General features: G+C 27.4%; 3 protein-coding genes across 4 annotated transcripts; 1 reads left to right on the top strand and 2 right to left on the bottom strand.

The window, feature by feature from the left end:
* The first annotated feature begins 1066 nt into the window (after window positions 1-1066).
* On the top strand, window positions 1067-7119 carry LOC119690116 (homer protein homolog 2). 2 transcript variants are annotated; one of them, XM_038105109.1, is made up of 8 exons: window positions 1067-1180; window positions 1552-1840; window positions 1903-1963; window positions 2019-2373; window positions 2430-2508; window positions 3986-4258; window positions 4320-4454; window positions 6511-7118. In XM_038105109.1, exons 1-7 carry the CDS (start codon window positions 1176-1178, stop codon window positions 4425-4427), a joined length of 1170 nt encoding a protein of 389 aa, XP_037961037.1. In that variant the 5' UTR covers window positions 1067-1175; the 3' UTR covers window positions 4428-4454; window positions 6511-7118. The 2 variants fall into 2 exon arrangements, with proteins under 2 accessions (XP_037961037.1, XP_037961036.1); XM_038105108.1 differs by lacking the exon at window positions 1067-1180 and adding an exon at window positions 1268-1355 and having other exon boundaries at window positions 6511-7119.
* An 8107-nt stretch (window positions 7120-15226) lies between these two features.
* LOC119661989 (protein Aatf) lies at window positions 15227-16974 on the bottom strand. Its single transcript, XM_038071522.1, has 3 exons — window positions 15607-16974; window positions 15442-15545; window positions 15227-15364 (listed from the first exon to the last, which is right to left on the bottom strand). The coding sequence occupies exons 1-2, from the start codon at window positions 16899-16901 to the stop codon at window positions 15443-15445; spliced, it is 1398 nt and encodes a 465-aa protein (XP_037927450.1). The 5' UTR covers window positions 16902-16974; the 3' UTR covers window positions 15227-15364; window position 15442.
* Window positions 16975-18791: 1817 nt separating this feature from the next.
* LOC119662228 lies at window positions 18792-19435 on the bottom strand. The gene is made up of 2 exons (XM_038071806.1): window positions 19063-19435; window positions 18792-19011 (listed from the first exon to the last, which is right to left on the bottom strand). The coding sequence occupies exons 1-2, from the start codon at window positions 19400-19402 to the stop codon at window positions 18905-18907; spliced, it is 447 nt and encodes a 148-aa protein (XP_037927734.1). The 5' UTR covers window positions 19403-19435; the 3' UTR covers window positions 18792-18904.
* Window positions 19436-21761: the final 2326 nt, after the last annotated feature.

Genomic DNA, 21761 nt, shown 5'->3' on the forward strand with positions numbered 1-21761 from the left:
TTACACAGGTTTGGTTGGTAACATTGTTCTTGAGCTCCTTTTTTTTTAAATGTGATAATTTGTTATTTCGCTCGCTTCAATTTTTTGTTCATAAAACAAATTTTATATTTTTCATGCGATATTTGGTCTGTTCCACGAAGTACTAGTAGTAACTTTGAGTAACACTGTGTATACATAAATGTGTTCCACTAGCAAATTGTCGAGTAAATGAGAGTGATTAATGATACTACGTTATCACCACAAGAGCAACTGAGAGAACGTAACATCCCTGGCGAAATTTGAAAATGCTATATAGGTTTTACTTTAGCTGTTTTGGTTTGAATTAAAATTTTTGTATTGTTTATTTGTGCGGCATTAGTGTTCTCACTAGACTTTACATAAAGCTGTTCCATGAAAATCTGTGTGAATAACGTAATTTGGCACTTTATTTGTGTTACGCTCTCAGTTTGTACTTTACTTGTGTTTTACTCGAGTTTTACTATCAGTAGCTGGTGGAACAGATCTATTTTAAAATTTTGACAGTGGTGTTACGTTCTCTCAGATCTTCTCTTTTACCTGAATTTTTGCTAGCGGAACGCACTTGTGTATACACAGTATTATTCAAAGTCACTACGAGTAGCTCGTAGAACAGATCTATTATATACAAGTATATCTCATAGTATAATTTTTATTTATTATAAGTTGTATAAAATTTTATATAAGTAGGGGTGTTACGTTAATGAAATTATAAAACTTTTCTTTTTATTTTTGTAGTAATTTTGTATAAATTATATATGTTTAAGCTCGACAAAGTAAGAATTCGCTAGTATCAATCAACGTATTCAAGCATATAAGTGCGTTCAGGGAATTAATGGTAGCGATTTAAATGATTCGCGATTTAAGTAATAAAAAATTATTAATTTCACATTTACTTGTTTGCGAATTTTGTATATTTCCATATGCACATCCGCTCGATCATCATAAGTAAAACATAAAGTGAGCATTTAAAAAAGTTTGACATGCTATACTAATAACATTTTCCAACACTAAAATGTTGTACTTGTTATTCTTCGTGTTCCTTGCATCTTTGTTTCTTAATGTTTGACATACAATGAAAAATAGTAAAAAGAATAATTAGAAAAATCGAATTTGCAGCTATATTAATAAATACGAAATTTATAAACTTCTAAAGCAAAATGGGGTAAGTTTTAAATAAAATACGCATGCAATGCATAATTTAATCAAAATGTGTAAAAAACCGGAGTGTAAACAAATATAAATCATAAAATAAAGCAGTTTTGGCTAAAAAGTGCCTCCGCCCGTCAAAATCAATTTGGGATTTATTGCACGTCAATGTATTGCCAAAAAAGGATTTGGTAATAAATTAAAAATTTAAATAATTCGTGTAGAAGAAATAGCAAAAACTTAAATTTTTAAAACTTACAAAAAATAGTACAGTATAGTATCGTGTAAAGCGATACATGAAATAAATAATAAATTAAATTGCACATTATTTGCATTTGAATTCAAATTTTAATTATATTAATATTTTCTTTTTTTCATTTTGCACAGTGAACAGCCAATTTTCACTTGTCAGGCTCATGTCTTTCACATAGACCCAAAGACTAAGCGTACCTGGATTACAGCCAGCATGAAAGCGGTCGGCGTTAGCTTCTTTTATGATTCCTCTCGAAATTTATATCGTATTATCAGTGTTGAAGGCAGCAAAGCTGTTATTAATTCGACGATAACGCCCAATATGACTTTTACCCAGACCTCACAGAAGTTTGGTCAGTGGAGTGATGTACGTGCTAATACAGTTTATGGACTTGGTTTTGCTTCAGAAGCCGAATTAACTAAGGTTCATATAGCAAATTTTAGTTTTATATTTATAAAATAAAAAAAACTTCTGTCTATTAACAGTTTGTAGAAAAATTTCAAGAAGTGAAAGAAGCTACTAAAAATGCCATTAAGTCCGCAAACGGTAAGCGTTAAATAGAAGGAGATTTCATTACTTTTCATTAAATTATAAATTACAGGTTCTACAGCGGTTACACCCACAACGTCAGCTAATACGTCGCCTATATCTTCCCGTTCTGGTGGTATGCAACAAAATGATAATACTGCAATAGATCCTCATACTGTTGAACCACCAAACATGTCTAATACGAATACTCAAAATGCTAATCCAGACAGTCCGTCGCATAAGTTGCTGCCAGCAGCTGATATTAAACAAGAACTTTCCACAACTAATATAACATCAACTGCACCAGCTATTACAGTCGGCTCGGGTGGTAGTGTTGTCGGTGTACATACCGGTACTGGTGGTCCACCTACAGGTGAACAACAACTAAAATATGAAAATGAACGTCTCAAAATGGCACTGGCTCAGAGGTAACAAATAAGTTTTCACACTTGAACTTTTTTAATTTTTATCATTATTTTAATAGTTGCGCTAATGCAAAAAAATGGGAAATTGAACTGGCCACCTTGAAAAATAATAATATACGTTTAACAAGTGCTTTGCAGGTAATAAATTCAACACAATTATTATTTTTAATTTTTGCAAAATGTGTGAGGACTTATGTGAACAAAACTTAGAGAAGAAAAACATAAAAACGTAGAATTGTAACGTTAATTTTTTTTGTTGAAAGTGACGCGTCTTATGGCGAAAAGATACTATTTAAAAGTTAGAAGGGAAAAGAAGGGAGAAGTTAGAAATGAAAAGACAACAACAAAAATTTTAGTTAATTTGTTGAAATTTGGCTGACCATACAACGCTGTTTCGAGTATTACCAAGTACTCATCATCAGTGGACCGTACATAATTTGTTTGGACTGCCAGGTTTAGAACTCAGGTGTCAGGTTTAGAACTCTTGCATGTCAGATTAAAAGCGATGACTAATCGTAAGGTTATAATATTTAAAAATATTATATTCGATTCGGTAATATATGTATTACCGACGTTGCCTAATATAGGTTTGTAGATTTATAATACATTTTTGACTAATATTATTATATTGTCAGTCTACATTAAATTTAAGTAATTAGTTTATTTTAATTGTAGTTTGACGTCAGATATGACGGTATTGAATATTTTACTTAATAGAAACTATTCTCTTCGTTAGAGAGGTTTCGAAAAATGATGAACTACAACAACCAAAAATTCTTTTATAATATTTTAATTAATTGAATTTTTGGCTAACCACAGATGTTTCAAGTATTGTCAATCATCAGTGGTCTTGGAATTATTTCTTATATTTAATTATTCGTATATAAGACCAGTTTGGAATTGTTATTTTTATTAACAAGTGCGGTAATTTAGTCCATCTTAGATAGAGTGCTGATAGTTTATGTATATGTACGCAATACATATTGCACCAAGAGATCTTGTTTAGGCCACCAATTGTTTACCATTTGGTTTAGCAGAAGCAAAGTTAGGGAAATATATGTTATTTCTAGCCAAAATTTGGCTATTTTTGGAATATGTTCGCCCGAAAAATACAAAATTCAGTTTTTTAGTTTTTATATAAAAAAATAGTCTCGCCTATACAAATCGTAGACTAACATTAGCATGACTTTCTCCGTATTATGTTCCTAGATTAAGTTTTATATACAAGAAAAAATAATATGAAAGCATGCAATAAATAATGCGTCTAAAAAAAATAGTATTAAAATTTAACAATTAAAAATACAAATGTATATAATTAATTCAATTATTCTACAGTTGGTTTGTGATTTCGTTCTAATATAACACAGCAAGGAAATCTGTTATTAGTTTATAAAATAATTTATCCTGTAAAGGAAACCAGAAAAATATCAAACCGTCGGCGATATATTTAAACCGAATATAATGTATTGAAAAGTTTTTATTTTAAAAGTCTATATTTTATTTTTTTATATATTTTTTTAAGTTCACATAAGCCAATACACATAAATAAAATGAATAACAGTAATCAGAAAGAAATCGTTGCTTTTCTACAATAATTTTTTTTAATTTTGTATAGGAATCAACTGCAAATGTTGATGAGTGGAAACGTCAGCTACATACTTATAAAGAGGAAAATATTCGTTTAAAACGGGAAATGGAGCTATTACGTACGGGTATTACAGTCCCTGGCGGACCTGGTGCTGGTGGCGGTGAGATTGCAGAAGACTTACGTCGTGAAATAACTTTACTGAAAGGAAGAATTGAATCATTAGAAAATGAGTTAATGAATCAAGAGCTTGAACTAAAAGCTGCTAACACAAGTCTTCGAGACAAATCGAACGAACAAGCTGTAATTTTGTTAATTTATTTCTTATTTTATATTATATAAAATATATTCTTTTCGATATTAGATTGCTAAAATGGTTGAATTGAATGCATTGTTTGCTAAAAACTTAGCTGAATTGTATAGTGTGCAAAAGGATATGGACAATGCACTACATTCTACAAAGAGTACTTGAGAAAAAGAGCATAGCTCTCACAAAAAGGTATTTATAAGAATTTGTTTGGTTTTTATTAGAGTTTTAAAAAGTATTTGAGCTGTTTAAACGTTGGAGCGTTTCAATGCACAAGTACATATATATTTAATCTTGAACACAGTGAGTTGGTTGCAAATGTTCGAACATCATATGGTGTTCAAGTTGTGACTATTACACATATTTGTTTTAAAAAAACAAAATAAAACTTAAGCAGCAACACACCAATTTTTGAGTAAAATGAGCATTTCGAAAAATCTGAAAATCCACTTTTTCACTAGATCACATGACGTTATGTTACGATATTTCTGAAAATTAGAAATATCGGATTCTTAAGTAGCACACTTTTGACATTGATTGCCTCATAAAAACTACAAAAGCCATATAGTGGGCAGCCTCCGATTTCATGAGCTGACTTCCTTAGAGTAAAGTGGAATTTATTTTTATTTGCGGCTATTAATTATGTGGGCTAACGTGTTTATGGTATTATTATTATTAAAATAATAAAAAAAGGTATAGTACGTACACTGCGACCTTATAAACTTATTGTGTCTCTTAGTCGGATTAGAGTCTAAGTTCTTTGATGGAAAACAGTATTGGGGTTATATATCCTAGTCTTGAATTCGTATGTTCCATATAGTAGCCTCCTAGGTGTTTCTTCCGCTTGTGCAACAGTGCCGGGCATTCCTTTAGCACATGGTATGCAGCATCTCTCGCTTCTCTGCAGTATTTGCAGTCTGAGTTGGATTGGACTCCCTAATTTGTTAGGTGGTTATTCAATCTACAGTAACCGTTTGGTAATCCCGTAATAATTCTTAGGTTATTCTTTGTTTCTTCTATGCAATCGTTGAAGCGTTTTAGGTTGTAAGTCAATAAAAACATTTTAAATTGTGATAGTCTTGGTAGTATTTCCCAATAGAGTTCTCTTTCTTTTTCTCTGCGCCGTTCAAAAGAATGGATAGAGTTCTTTTGCCTAGATCACAGAAAGATACTGGGCCTATCATTATTGAAACCATGGCTCTTCTTACAAATTTGTCTGCCATTTCATTGCCTTGGATACCAGCATGCCCCGGAATCCACTTTAAGTGCACCTGATTGTTCCAGCAAAGTATGTTCAGTTTGTTAATGCACTCCCATATCAGTTTAAATGTCACCTGGTAGGATATGAGTGCCATTATAGCTGCCTGACTGTCAGTCAGTATTGCAATTGTATGGTTCTGGTAGTTGCGTTCAAGGTTGAAACTGTTGCATTTATCTATTGCGTATATTTCCGCTTAAAAGATGATTACATTTCTTCTCAGTGCTTTCGAGTATCTTTTTCCTGGTCCATATACACCAGCTCCAGCCGTCTGTATTCCTGGTAGGATATGAGTGCCATTGTAGCTGTCTGGCTGTCAGTCAGTATTGCAATTATATGGTTCTAGTAGTTGCGTTCAAGGTTGAAGTTGATGCAGCGTGTATTCCTGCTTGAAAGATGGTTACATTTCTTTCCACTGATTCCGAATATCTTTTGCCTGGTCCATATAAACTAGCTCCATTTGTCTGTATCCCATGTTACCATGTTCAACATTTATTGTATGTGACCACCAAATTTTTAGAATGTGTCGAAAATGCCTGCCAATAATAGCTTGTGATTTGCTTTTATAGCAAATTGAATTTGCGGTTAATGATATCTCATACCCGTAGAGAAGCACTGATAGTACAATATCGACATGAAGTCAGAGTTCCAGATAATTTCAAATTGCACGAAAGTTGATGCGGCTTTAGCTACTCTACATTTTACATTAGTTTTTACAACGGAATCTGTTACTAAAAAGCTGATGAAGATCAAGTATTATACAAGAAGGATTATTTTAATTAGTGACAAAAATGGTATATGGTCTTATTAGTCGAAGCATAGCGCTTAAAGAAAACTTGAAATAGATATTGCATACATATATAGACAAATTTTAAGAGTAAAAAGCAAAAAGCAAGATTTGTTTTCTTCTTTTTTTTATGTTACTATAATTAATAAAACACAATCATATTTTTTAAATTTTATTTAAATATATTTATTATATTTTTATAGGTTTCAGAAGCCGAACATGCAGCAGCAGCAGCAGCAGCTGCCATCGCCATAAAAAAATATCTCGGCACAGGTGATACAGAAAGTACACTCTCTAATGTTACATCTATACAATCTCAATTACAATCTCTTTACGAAACCTGTGATGATACACTAAAATTATATGAACAACTCAGCACCTGCAATAGTAGTTTACAGATAAACACAAATAACGATAGACAGAAACAATCAGACGCACCTAAACTTCTAGAGAAACACACAGTACTGTTGCAAGAATTGCATCAACGACAAATTCTACAAATGGGTGCTAATAAAAAAACGAATTTAACAAATTTTACTAATACGACACCAACAACAACAACAACAACAACGGAGGCGGCGGCAGCAGCAGCAGCAGTAGCAGCAAATCAATTGGTTGTGACTGCTGATAATGCTGTTGGTAATTCTGCTGCCCCAACAACAGCTGCTCTATCACCACCCAAATTGGCCACAGGCGTTAATGCTGTTGCTACCGGTAAAACTGCAACAATACTTGTATCGAAATCAAAAACCAAAACTGGTTTGCCATTGTTATTAAAAAACTCAATAAATAATTAATGATAATAATAATAATAATAATAATAACAACAATAAAAATTAAAAGTAAATAATAAAAATTATATTAATTAAAAATCAATAAAAGACCCCAGTAACCCTGTGCCCAGTATTTTATAAATTTAAGTGCAATATTATAATTATATTTATTTTATTTAAATGATATAATTATTTATGAAATGTAATGTGTATTTGTATTTATATTTAAAAATTTAATAACTTATTTTAATGTTGTTTCTTTCTTAAACAAAATTAAAACTATTGGCAACGATATCCAAAATTTCGACACGATTGAGATTATTTTGTTTATAACATATTGTGGTAGTAATTAAGTAATTTTTTTAAAAGTTGTCATAATACAAAAAAAAAATATGTATATGCGTTGGCAAAATAAACAATAACTAAAAGTTGATTATTAAATAAAATCACATACAGTCTTTAGTAGTAAATCTTTTGTAAGAATGCAATATATAATAATATATAACCATTATATATATATATTTGATAAGTCTGCTTTCCTATAACGCACACATGTATACTTAAATAATCATGTTAGTTTTGGCCGACCTTATATACAATATTTTAGTAATAAAATAGCATTGATAAACTTTCTTATAATGACAACTTTTTTAAAAATAATAAAATTGTGTTTATAAAATAAAATATTTGTTTAGTTCATATACGTAAAAAAACACTAGTCATTCCATATATGCAGAATAACATTTTAAATAACTTAAAACATAATTTAAACAATGTATAACACTTATCCAATATAAAAAATGATATTTCAGATGTAAAATCTCTTTTAACAATCTCGATATATATATGTTTATTAAATTTTAAAATACGAAATTGAATCTTTTGCCATTAATATTGGTTTTGTACATATATTCTCCTGTGTTGACTAAATCTTAAGACTGATTAAAAATTTATACTAATATATAATTACAAAAAATAGGAGTTCATAAACATGCTTTAAAAAATTATTTTAATGATTGTTTTTTTTTGTCTTATTTTATAAGATATTTTATATTTATGTTCTACAAATTTTTTTCCTAAAATTACTATAGCATGAAATCATTAGGCAATCAATTCAAAAATGCAATGGAACAACACTTTCACTATTGGAAATATAATATTTATAACCAAAAAAAAACATAAATCTCAATAAACAAATAAATAGTTACATATAACAAAATGTATGAATACATAGATATATACGATAATATATTTATATAACTATATATGTTAAAGATCCACTCAATATTCATTATATGGAGAATCTCTTTAAAATAAATTTCGATTTTTTTTATCTCATATATATTATAAAAATTATTTAATATTAGATTTAGTTTTCACAATGGTTTGACTAGTGGTTCCGTATATTTGCATTAACAAAATATTTGTATTAGTAATATAAGCATACAGGATACCTTGTAAGTCAACAAAAATGATATTAAAAATAACTATTTTGTATTAAATATGTATTTGATTTAAAATCTTTAACAATTAAAAGAAATTTTAAGTAATAATGTTTATATCATTTTATTTGAATTTTTTATTTATTATTTTATATTAGTGGATTATGCTTCATGTTTTTTTTTTAAATCAAAACAATTATCTATCTTCAGCATTTGTTATAGTTTTTAATTTTATTAAATTATGTGATTTTTATTATATACACAGTGTTTATGTACAGTGCTTGATTTATATATCGTGTTTTTTTATAAATCAAAAAATTGTTTTCTATGTATTTATTTTCTATGCATTCTATTAGTTTTCTATGCATTTATTGTAATTTTTTTATTGTACTAAATTAAAATGCTAAATATTTAAATATTTAACATCTCTTAAAGTTATTTAATATTTTATGATGTCTTATTGTATGTGTAGTGTTATATGAGTTATATTATTTGCTTAAAATTTCTTGTATTTTTACTTATTATGTATTATTTCAAATTATATTGTTTAGTTTTATTGTAAATTGCCTTATTTTACTGTACATTTTTTCATATTACTATACGTTGTTTAATTTTACTGTATATTTTTATATATTATTATATAATTTATTTTATATTATATATTATTTTATATTATATATTATTTTATATTATATATTATTTTATATTATATATTATTTTATATTATATATTATTTTATATTTTATTTTACATATTATTTTATATATCATTTATATATTATTTTACCTGTTATTATATATATTAATCGATATATTCTATATATTATTTAATATATTATTTTATATATTTCTTTGCGTATTTATGAATTATTTTAGATATTGCTGTATATATTATTTTAAATATTATTTTATATATTAATTTATATATTTTTTATATATATTATTTTATAAATTTTTTATATATATTATTTTATATATTTTTTATATATTATTTTACGTATTTTTTTTATATATTACTTTATATATTTCTTTGCGTATTTTTGTAACATTTTAGATATTGTTTTATATATTATTTGATATATTAATTTGTAAATTATTTTATATATCATACACTATTTTGAATATCATTTGTAAGAATATTGTTTAATATTCAATTATATGTTTTATCTTTATTAATTATATTTTAAATAGTTAGGTTACTGTCAACATAATTTTTTTATATAATATATAATATAATAATCTTTATGCTTTATTACTACTTGATTACGTTGCAATTATACTATATTTTAAAATTTATCTATATCATATATTTAAAAACTAAAATTTTGTCTTCAAAAATGTGTTATGATTTTGTGTTATATGTTTTATGATTTATTTAAATTTATATTTTTTATTAATGCCAATGTTTTTTATTTATTAGCTTTTTATTTATTAAATTGTAATTTTAATAAAATTCTGTAATCTTAAATAAAACATATACATTTTTAGTATAATTTTTTTAGTAAATTATACACTATTTTATATTACTTAATATTATAAGTAATATAGAATTTAGATTGTTTGAAAAATATTTGAATTTTGAATTTATATATTAAATTTATATGAATTTATATTTTATTACTATGAATTATAATAATAATAACAATATGTTCTTCGTCATGAACATAAAAATTTTAATATTATTTTATATAATTGTTTATATAAATACATATTTACTTAATTAAATTATATTTGATATAATTAATTTAACGAATATGTTATATGCTGAAAATATTTAATTAATTTTTTTTTTGTTTAGAAATTAGTTTCTTCATCATAATCGACTTTAACACAAAATTTAAGTTAACATATTTTATTTTATTCTACAATACCCATTTTATTTACATAATATTTGAATTTAAATACATATAAACAATTATTTATTTACCAATAAAATGACACATAGCCGAAAGCCTTAGCTATGTATATTTTTTTCGTTATTCGATTTAAAATTTGATATTAATTGATTTTTTAAATTTATTAAGTATTAAATACATTTTTGATAAAAAACTTATAAATTTTAACATATACATATATACCTTAAAAATATTTTTAAATAATTAACTTAAAAAATGTATTTATTGAATTAATATAATTAAGATAGTTTTTATATATTATTCTATTATTTATTTAATTAAAATATTGAACATAAATTTTATAAGAACTACTTTATTATTTAATAATTATATAATATATTTAAAATTTATATTGCAATATTTGTATATTGTAGATTATTTAAATTAATTTTTAGACTTACATATGATCCTATATGCTCCTATATGATCCTATATAAAATTAATATTAAAATTTCTTAAAAATAATTTTTCTTAATAAAAAATACGACAAAATTTTTATTATATAATATTTAGATATATATATAAAAAAAATTTATATTCATAATAAATAATTAAAAATTTTCTATAATTTAATTGAACTATTTATAATGAAGACGACGAATACTAAATACATTAGGTATCATTTAATTAGTTTAATAATAACAATAATAAGCAAATAAATAAAATATTAATATATATATATATATTATAAATTTATATTATATATATTTATATATACAATACAAAATAGGACACAACTACATCTGTTAAGTTTTTATTTATTAAAATATTTTTACGACTATTATAAACAACATAACCTAAAAATATATATGTACTAGTAATATATTATTGTAATTTTTATAAGAAAAAAATTTAACATAGGACTGCAACCGTAATTACGTAGTATTAACAAATAAATTAATTAATTAATTAATGAATGAATATACAAATATTATAACAATAATAACAACAAATACCATAGTCTTATATGTATATCTGATCATGCAATTAATGTGTATGATCACTGCAATATTTTTTCTAAATAGTCATATGAACTTCCGGTGCGTATATTGTACGTATTGTAGTTTATAAGTAATAAAACTAGTGATCATTTGATGTTATCGATTAATAAATAATAGCACACGAAATTAATTTCAATTAATTTATAAATAGTCATTGTAAATTAATTTTTAAAATTTATTAAATTTTATTATATTTTGAATTACTTTTAAAATAATTATGTATTTTAAAATACGTTCAATATATAAAATTGTAATATATATGTATTATAAATATACACTTTATTTTATTATTGATTTCTATATCTGTATATTTATGGTATATATATAAAATATATTTATAAATTAATAATATATATATATTACATATTATTATAATGATAATAACACATGCGCTATAAATTATACTTACTCAACCTCAACTCAGCCATAACAACCTGTTACCGAGTCTCGGTCTAATAGAGCATGTCTCTTCAGACGCGTTTGTTGTTTGCGCCCCTTCTCCAGTCGTGTACATCAAGTGTTATAAATTATAAATTTATTATTAAATTATAAATATATTTTATAGATATACATTCTATAAATGAATGAATTAAATATATTCATTGTTACTGTTTTTTATTGTTTAATATGAATTAATTAATTGATGTGGTAATTAATTTCTCATGCCATATAGTACATATTTTGGATTTTTATTTTATATGTGAAGAAGAAAAAGTGTGTTAGTACCAATCATAAAAATTAAATTTAAAAATCGATACATCACAGAAATAAAAACAATTTTTCGTAACTCACTTAAGTAGTAAATAAACAAAAAAACAAAAAAAAACAGTTAAAATGGTTATACCTACGTGCTTTTTACCTTGAAACTTTACAGCAAGAAATATTAAATAATTATATAAAACAATTGTAAGAACAAATATATTATATTTGTATTAACACAAGATTAAAAAACCCAAAAAAAAAAAAAAAATTGTAAGAAAATGTGCTGATTAAGCATTTAAAGCGTTAATAACAATTATGATAAGTCGATAAAAATAAATAAAAATGAATTGTACTCATATTATTAATAAAAAAGTAAAAAAACAAAAACTTTATGTAATTTATTTCCTACAAAACAAAAACAAAAAAAAAATTAATATTGCAATACCGAAACAAAATTAATATCATTAAACGAATATAAAAATGAAATAAATTAACTAAAAAAAAAAAAAATACTTTATAAAGAATATTTTGTGTGACGTACAAGTTCGTATTTAATAGTCAAAAAGTGTGGTCAAATTAAGTGTGTTCCTCATAGATATGTACTTATTACATATAACGTATCTACCTATTTATATAAGTTGTTTTATTTTTGCATTCTTACAATCTGAACTATGGGTGCGACTTTTACCAAATTTCCACTTAAATCGATAAATATATATGTTATAATTTTTATGTTAACCATTATTTTGATATAATTTTTAATGCAATATTGCAAAATCTGACGACATTCCAATTCGGGTTAGGTGTGAGAGCCTAAGATTGGAAAAAGTAGACTCTGACAGAAGATAGCTGGAGTAAGCAGCTGTATCACACCAAGATGAAGGGCAATATTAATCCTCTGCAACAGTAGCGGGGCCTGAACGCAGGTCACACCAATACAAGTTTTAAATGACTAATAGTGATCCTACCTTGAAGTAATACTAACGTAGTCCCGGGGTAGAAAAAGGTCTCTAGGAATGAGGGGGAGTGGTTTAGTTCATGCAAGTCGGGCACTCACCTTCCGAGGCGCCGGATTGTGGTCAGTGCGTTGGCATTCCAATCCTCCTTGCTGCAAAAAAAAAAAAAAACACCAAATATAGGTCAATGGAATGCTGTACGGTAAGTACTACAAAAATCCGTTGAGCAATACTGTCATTAAAGTCAGATAACTCTTAAGCTTGTGATAAGCTACCAGTAGAATGCTTTATAAATACCTGACTTTATGGCTAAATTATTATTTATTTTATTCATTTATTTATTATAAATAATTACAAAACATAAGAAGTCTTTTCAACGCAATCAAGAAAAGCGACTACAATTCAATAAAGCGGCATATACCCAGTACTCTAGTTCTTTATTCTTAGTTTACTTTAAAATTAATTTTAATGTTAACTTACAAATAAATAAATAAATATTTTTTAATAGTAACTGTTCATGTTGAGTCTTTTTTGAGTTAGTGCATCTGGGCACTTTCACTCCTTGATAGCTGGGAGGTTTCTTCAGAGTTCCATGCCTCTCACTGCCTAATTTATGTATTCCTCAAAAGCTTTGTGCTTATTCGATGACTGATCTAAGATCTGCGTACCGCCCTGTGTGGCTAGTAATTATTCTAAGATTAGTTAGTGCTAAATAGACACTCTGTCGGTTTTCTCAGCTCAGCTTCAGGGCTTTGTCCCTTATGTATTTTTTGACCGGATCTATTATAAGGTGTCTCAGCATGTCATTTGGCGGCTGTACCTATGCACTTTGAAGAGTCTTCGGAGAGCTTGACTTTGAGCAATTTCCAGCTTCTGGATAGTAGAATTGGCAGCTTTGCTATATGCGACACACCCATAGAGTAGTACCGGTCTGATTATCTGGTCTGGTAGGTTAAATATATTACAAAAATATTAATTTAAATAGGTTGAAAGATAAAGCAATTGTTAAGTATATGATCTATGGATGGTGGACTATTACAAAATGATAATTAGATGGCTCATCGCCACTCAAAAGGAACTTATGCGAATGTTTTGTATGTCCCACACGAAATCAAATAAAAGTTTGACATTGTTGACGGATTGATAATTGTGGGTATATTGTTTTGAATCTACTGGCATTAAACGACTTGTAGCAATGAATGTATGTTGACCATTTCGTTGCTCATGCATCTTCATATGTTTGCTTATAATATTAAATATGTATTGAATATGTATGTTTGACTAAGCCCAAGAGAGAACGGATGGCAACAGTGATAGCTCGATATACTAGTTCAATTCTTTTGATTCCTTCGTGCCCGAAAACCCATATGATTTTAATTTTGTTAGGATAATGTATGAACCTATATGATTTTAATTTTGTAAGGATAATGTATGAAGTTATTTCTATAAGCTAATAGCGCTTCAGGTTTTTAACAGCTTCAATTATATACTGTTTATATAGATCAGAAATTCGATATTGTATCAAGTTTTATGGCCAGAGCCTCTGCACTCAAAATAGAAAGATGTGGTGAAATTAGTTTAGTCGTGAGAAAAAAGACATTTTGATGTACAATCCCAAATGTGACAAGACTTTGGCATTAAATACTTGACACTATGAATTCGAATTTTAAACCTACAGATCTTTATGTTTATTTTAAGTATTTCCACTTGATCCTATATATATATCTACAATAGGAATTATATTTATATTGATAACTAGTTTCATTAAGGCTCAAGTACTTGTGAATGTAATATAAATAAATACTTATATATATAAATATAAATGTTTATGATCAAAGCACTAGTAACTTAATATTCAAATCAAATAAATCAGATTAAACTACCAATTACTAGTGAAAATTCCCTTGAACAGATACTGTTATCAAAACTTTTCTTTTAATCATGCGTTGTTGCTAGTTACTAATTACTAATTAATATTTAATTTAACATATATGGAATAAACATAGTGAAATAATACATAACTTTTTTAATTTCCAAATAATTGTAATTAACAAAATTTTTAGTCAATAAAGAGCTTCTAAATGTCTTCAAATGAACAACGTTAAAATAGCTATTAGAAACACTAATATTGTGTAATACAGCAACGATCTGTCAGATTAAGAGTATTGTCTCGTTTAAAGAATATTGGGTACTAGCAGTATCGCACATTTATGAGAGTTGTCCACTTATGAGAACATCCATTTAACAGAGATTTTACTGTATTATCGTACTAATAAAATTTTTATATGTCTATAAATTAAGTAAAAACAATTTTATTATAAAATTAAATATTTGAACAATATCTAAAAATTTATTTACATCCATACATTATACAAAAAGTGATTTGTAAAGTTCATCCTTTGATTCATCTGTCCACGTTGTGTCATCAATTGGCGCCATAAAACTTATTAGTTTATTATGCACCATATAACTGTAAAAATTAAACACATTAATTAGTTTTATTTAATAAATTTTAATATAATAAAACATACCGTAATTTCCTGCCCTTACTCGCTCGTGTGTCGACATTCTTTTTCATCTTCTGACGTAATTTCTGCAATTCCAACATTTGTTTCGTCACCTCCATCATGCTAGTGGACGTGTTTGCTTTATACTCAATTAGTTCGCGTAATTGCTGATGATAAAATTCGCTGTCATCATATATATTTGGATTGGGTGTCTCACTATCCTCATCATCCTCATTATTGTTTTCTGCTGTTTTTGTATTATTTTTCAGCAATTGCGATTTTTCAATAAGTGTACTACGATTCATTAAAGCATTATCTATTTTCTGTAATACATTAAACTCATCGTGAAGGGATTTCTTTTTACTGCCAGCACCGGGCGCTAATAACTTTGTACGATCATCCCATTTAAGTAAAACTTGATTGCGATATGTTTGAAATTCTTTAAAACGCTCCTGTAAATGTGTAGCAATTCGTTTTACTGGTGGCATTTCATTATTAACGAATGGTGATGGACGCTTTAGCGAGTGTTGCATATTACTTTTTAGTTCAGAAAATTGATTTGTAAGTGCACTTTGTAATGTCAGAAATGAATTCAATAAAACACCCAACTTTTGTGTGGTTTCAGTTCTAGTGTTTGTAAGTTCTACAGTACTGTCTTCGATGATGGGTAACTGATTTGCTTTTGTTAATAATTTCTGTGATTGTATACGTAACTCTAATAATTTTTCCCAAATGCGTACTTGATTTTGTACACATAAACCTTTTTGCATTTCCTTTTGAATATTTTTTTCAGCAACCATTTCAGTGGTGTTATCAGCTTCTTCATCTTCATCACTGCTGTCATCTTCATCACTGTTATCATCTTCACTATCTGTGTTAGCTACTTCACCATCATAATCTTCTTCACTCTCATCAAAATCGCTTTGTTCATTTTCAGAAACTTCATCCATATCACTGCTCGCGTTACTTGCAGACTCCTCTGCTTCTTTTAAAGCGTCTTTGCTATCATTTGAGTGTTCGTATTCGTCGTCTTCACTATTAATGCTGGCTTCACTTTCTTCATCGCTAATAAAGTCTTTACGTGAAGCTAATTTTCCTCTATAACGTTCACTTTGTTGGGATAACAGCTTAATATTACGTTTCCTGAATTCAGTGGCTTTCGCATCAGGTAATTCATAATCTTCTTCAAAATCAACAACACGCGGTAATTCATTTATCTCGTCATCAGATTCGGCACTATCTTCAGCATTCGGTCTCACAATTAAATCAGTTATTTTATCTGATACAGTCTTTGATTTATGTTTATTTTTCTGTGCCATTATGTTTTATTTTATATAAATACGTTGTTAAAACAAATTAATTACCATTTACTATTTTGACATGTGCATTTGTTATTATTGCTTCAAAATGTCAAAAGAGCTGTCAAATCTACAAGTGGAACTTATTAAATTGAAATCCATTATTACAGTGGAATCTGCATAACTCGCTGCTGACATTTACTGGAATAAAAATATTTTATGTATAAACGGAATATAATTAATGAATTTTAAATTAACTATGCATACAACTTCAATAACTTGAGGTAATATAACATGTATATTTATATACATATATATATATGTATATACATTTTTCAATAGCTGAAACGGTACGGTAATGTATTATATTTATCAACTTAATATTTATATATGAAATGTTTTACCTCTTTGTTTACGTTTATATGTTTTTGTTCGGATCATATTAAAAAATCGCATTGCCAACGACATTTTTCATTGAATACGTTCAACTTTAATTTTTCATATATTTCCCTATTTAAATTAAATATGAAGCAGCTCAATTTCTAATTCTAATAGATCTAGTTTCTATTGATCTATTAGCTGCGTTTTAGCAAACAATGATCTAGGTCTTCTTTGTGAAAATAATTGGCAACGCATTCTACATGTCAGCTGTGTTTGGCGCTAAGGGAATAATTGAAAAAATTTTCAATAAAAATATATAAAATAAGTTTATTATTTACTTTAAAATTTAACTTAAATTTTGTAGAAAAAAAATAAAAATTGCAGATTTTAATATAATCATCGAGCGATTGTGTAACTAACTTTTCCACTCCCTTCTTAAACACTAGTTCAAGTGTATTAAGCGCAAGGAATTAGGTGCATCTGCGTGGAATAATTGCGATTATAATTCAAATTTACATAATAATTATTAATATTAAAAAAAAAAACAAAGGAAAAAGTTATTAAGTTCCTGAATAATTGCCTTAAATTCCACATGATATTTATTTATATTCTAGCATTTATGAATTTGTTTCTACTTAAAAAGAATGTCTCCACAATTACAAAATATTGGAATTAGTATTATTGCCGTAGACTATCGGGATATACACATGCCCACACTGATTGACCACTAAGATAAAACGTAAGATGGTTTTTTTTTTATTGGGAATTATTATTATGGTTATGTATAAAAGTTATAGGAGTCAATATGTCAATATAAAAACAAATGACAAATATATATTTTTTATTCGTTTCAATATATTTATTTAAAATTTTAACAAGTATGTATTCATAGAAGTAGTTAGGACGCGCCACGGAATAATTTCCCCACAAAATAAGCAGATGCGCACAAAAAATATGTCGTTCTACTGACATATGTATGTATGTAATTAACAGGGTACCGGTCAATAATATCAATTATTCTATCATTTACGAATTGAAGAAAAAAACGAAAATTTTCTAAATTATTATGTATCTATCATCGCTATATACCCTCTTGGCTGGGTCCATGAGGGTGTTATGGAAAGTAATTTAAAGCAAATAACTTTAAATTTAATTTCTTAAAGGCTGTTTACACTGTCTACACTCTAGCAAAATTTTTGCATACACTTTTCCTTTCTTATTTATTAAATATTAGGTCTGTTCCACGAGCTACTCATAGTAAAACATGAGTAAAACAGAAGTAAAATTTACACAAAAATTCTTGAAAATTTGCTGGTGGAACGCGCTTGTGTATACACAGTGTTTACTCAAAGTTACTACGAGTAGCTCGTGGAACAGACCTATTATTTAATTATATTTAAATACATATCAACATTTAAACTAAATGATACCAACCAAGTATAAGATTTAATAGAAATAACAAAATAAAACAAATTCCTCCAAAATATGCGAAAAATTATTTGAAATTTAATTGAAATAACATTGAGTATATAATATTTAGAAGATCAAATAAACTAATTTTGCACATAAGTAACTGAAATTTATTGTTTAAATCTTGAACGCAGGATCCACAGTCTTTCATAAATTTAATTTCCTTCTTTCGGTTATAGAGAGAGTTGTTCCTTTAGAATGTTTCCGCAACCAGTGATAATTATTGTTACAGTAAATAAACTTAGGACAACCAATAAACGCAACACGTCTAAGCCAAAATCTTCAAAGATAATAGTTATGAAACTAAGTCTTAAATTAATAAATTAATTACCAATGGTTTCATATATTTGACGCAATAATGTGTTCATTGTGGGCCAACCTATCGTCATTGCCACCTCGCTGATTAGAACGACACCAACAACTCGGAACACGAAGCACAGATATTGAAGATAACGGCTACCCAGACCCTCTATACGTAAACGATTTAAAAGTAGAATAACAGTGATATAGAATATCAATGCTGATATGTCATTCTCAAGTGGTCCGCTGTTCTTCATGACGACTCGTGTTCCAGTTACCTGCAGAAATAAGATCAAAATTAACTCGATCAGCAGATCATATGGAATCGAGTTCTTTTCAAATTTTCGAGCAGAAACTTCAATTATATTCATTTTAATTTATAACTTTTTAAAAAAACACGGAGAAAAATTTGAACTACTTTATATATATTTTCTTATAGTTTAAAATTAACTATATTCATATATATATCAAATTATTGAATTAGTCTAATGTATATAGATTAAAATAAAATTTGACATAAAAATCAAAACCCAATTTTTATAAATTAATTAGAACCTAAACCCGAGAATCATCTTATGGTTTCGACTTCTTAGAAACAAAATAAATGCAGATAAATACGGTAGATTAAAACACAATTAATTTTAATTTTTATAAATTTTCTGTAATTTTATTCTTCCACGTAAATTTATATATTAACATATAAATCACCATTAAAATAGATAGTGTTTTTTGAGACGCTTTGTATTTCTCCGCGCTCTCATCAGCCATTTGCGGAACATGGAATATTTGAATTTCTTAATTAAAGCCAAAGGGCGGAAGGTCATTGTCAAAAATCAATATTATTATATTGAGACTGGCTGAGTCAGCATTTGTACTCTCTATTAACTGCGAGATTTCGTCATAACCTCTCTTTGCGCCTTGACTGGATTATTGTTTATCACTTCTTCAGACTAAGCAATAACTGATCGCAGGTCTGTATACCTTCCCGAGGAGCTTGTAACCGTTCTGAGATTCGATAACGCGGCGTTGGTAAGCACGTCAGTTTTCGTAAATAATTTCAGGGAAACATTCATCATCATCATAGTAGTATAGGTCAGGATGAACAAAGGCTCATTGTTAGAGTTCATTCCTTTAGCAGCGTATGGACTATCGACATTCAACTCATTATTACGGGTATTCTACGATTTAGTCAGATGTTTTGTATTTTACAAAACTCAAAAATTTGAGAGTTACATTGGTACTACGACTATCGACATTCAACTCATTATTACGGGTGTTCTACGATTTAGTCAGATGTTTTGTATTATACAAAACTCAAAAATTTGAGAGTTACATTGGTACTACGTACTTCGCCAGCTTTCTTGATGCTATCGAAAGTTCGTTTAAAAAGGCAACAAAGCAATGCAAATCAAGTTTATATTAGTTATATTTTTCAAATATTGATCAGTAGTTAATCTATTTGTTCTAAATCAATATTGGCATTGGTCCAGAATATCCTTCGCGAATATCGACTATACTTATACATATTACTAAATACATTCTATGATCTTCTTATGAGTAATATATAGTTGAAGTTGCTGCAGTCTGATTTGTCTCTTTTTTGTAAAATCGTTTCACTTGCGATCGTTCAAGTGTCCATTTAAGTATTGAGGGATCCATTTCATTTATGTAGTATGACTTCATGAAATTATCATTATCCTATAATTAAAAAATGATGCCAAAAGCCAACAGCCTCTGGACGAATTATAAACTATTATAAATTTATATTTATAAATTATTATTTTATATTACAAAGTCTATAAAACTCATTTTTTTATATTTAAATCAACCACGAATCCTATATTTTTCTCATTGACTTAATATTTATTACATGTCTTAAAGTATTTTAGAGCACCATTCATTCATGGCTTGACGACTATTTGTTGTCTTTAGCACGCCAATACTACACCAGATCCCACCCGACATACTGCGAACTCCATAGTTTCTGGGCCTCTATTTGGACGACATTTCCTACTCCCGCTTTACAACCGCGGTTACACCAATGCATTATTCTGTGTTTATTCGTAACTAATCCTTCTGTAATGGGATTCCCAGTCTTGGACCTGCACGCTCCCTTTCTTGAAATCTATTCTCTATGCATTCCTGAGAGGTGGTTTTAGTGGGTTAAAGTGTCACATGATTGCTTTCCATTTAGTGTAAAAAAAAAAGTTAACTTAAAATATTTTACAATATGAAGAGATTTATTATTATAAATTAGTACTAATAATGTAGTTTAATATTTTATATTTACAAAAAAATAATATAATCATACAATTTAATATAATAATTTTAATCAAACTTTCGAACTTGTCATCTCTTGTAAAATCCAAAAACTAAGTAATACACCCAATACATATAAGCAGGAACCGTAGTAGTTATCATAAAAGAAATAAAAATTACCTTTTAACTACTATCACTCGCATTTTAAAAAAAAACTCAAAAAATAATGATTAAATTTGCTTTATATTATATTCCTCAAAAATAATTATTTTATTTGTCTTTTATTTCTTCGCGCAGAAGTAACCCTTAAAATTCTGCTTTTTATTTTGAAACGCACAAATAACTGTTACTTTTGCGTTTTAAATATAAAAATCATAAATAACTGGCACTGGCCTGCCGAATATTTTTAAAACGAAATATAAAATGCATTTCTCATACAAGGTAGTTGTTTTTGTAGTTACTTAGCCTATT

The sequence above is a fragment of the Teleopsis dalmanni genome, chromosome X (assembly GCF_002237135.1).
Source record: "Teleopsis dalmanni isolate 2A chromosome X, ASM223713v2, whole genome shotgun sequence".
NCBI classification, from domain to species: Eukaryota; Metazoa; Arthropoda; class Insecta; order Diptera; family Diopsidae; genus Teleopsis; species Teleopsis dalmanni.

Bases quoted from the DNA above. Each gene is read 5' to 3' on its own strand.
- LOC119690116 (XM_038105108.1), top strand. From the start codon at position 1,333: ATGTATTGCCAAAAAAGGATTTG. The intron at 1,964-2,018 runs GTAAGCGTTAAA...TATAAATTACAG, and splicing joins TGCCATTAAGTCCGCAAACG to GTTCTACAGCGGTTACACCC. The intron at 2,374-2,429 runs GTAACAAATAAG...TTATTTTAATAG, and splicing joins AAAATGGCACTGGCTCAGAG to TTGCGCTAATGCAAAAAAAT.
- LOC119661989 (XM_038071522.1), bottom strand. From the start codon at position 16,901: ATGGCACAGAAAAATAAACATAAATCAAAGACTGTATCAGATAAAATA. The intron at 15,546-15,606 runs GTATGTTTTATT...TAATTTTTACAG, and splicing joins AGTAAGGGCAGGAAATTACG to TTATATGGTGCATAATAAAC.
- LOC119662228 (XM_038071806.1), bottom strand. From the start codon at position 19,402: ATGAATATAATTGAAGTTTCTGCTCGAAAATTTGAAAAGAACTCGATT. The intron at 19,012-19,062 runs GTAATTAATTTA...TTATCTTTGAAG, and splicing joins TCAAATATATGAAACCATTG to ATTTTGGCTTAGACGTGTTG.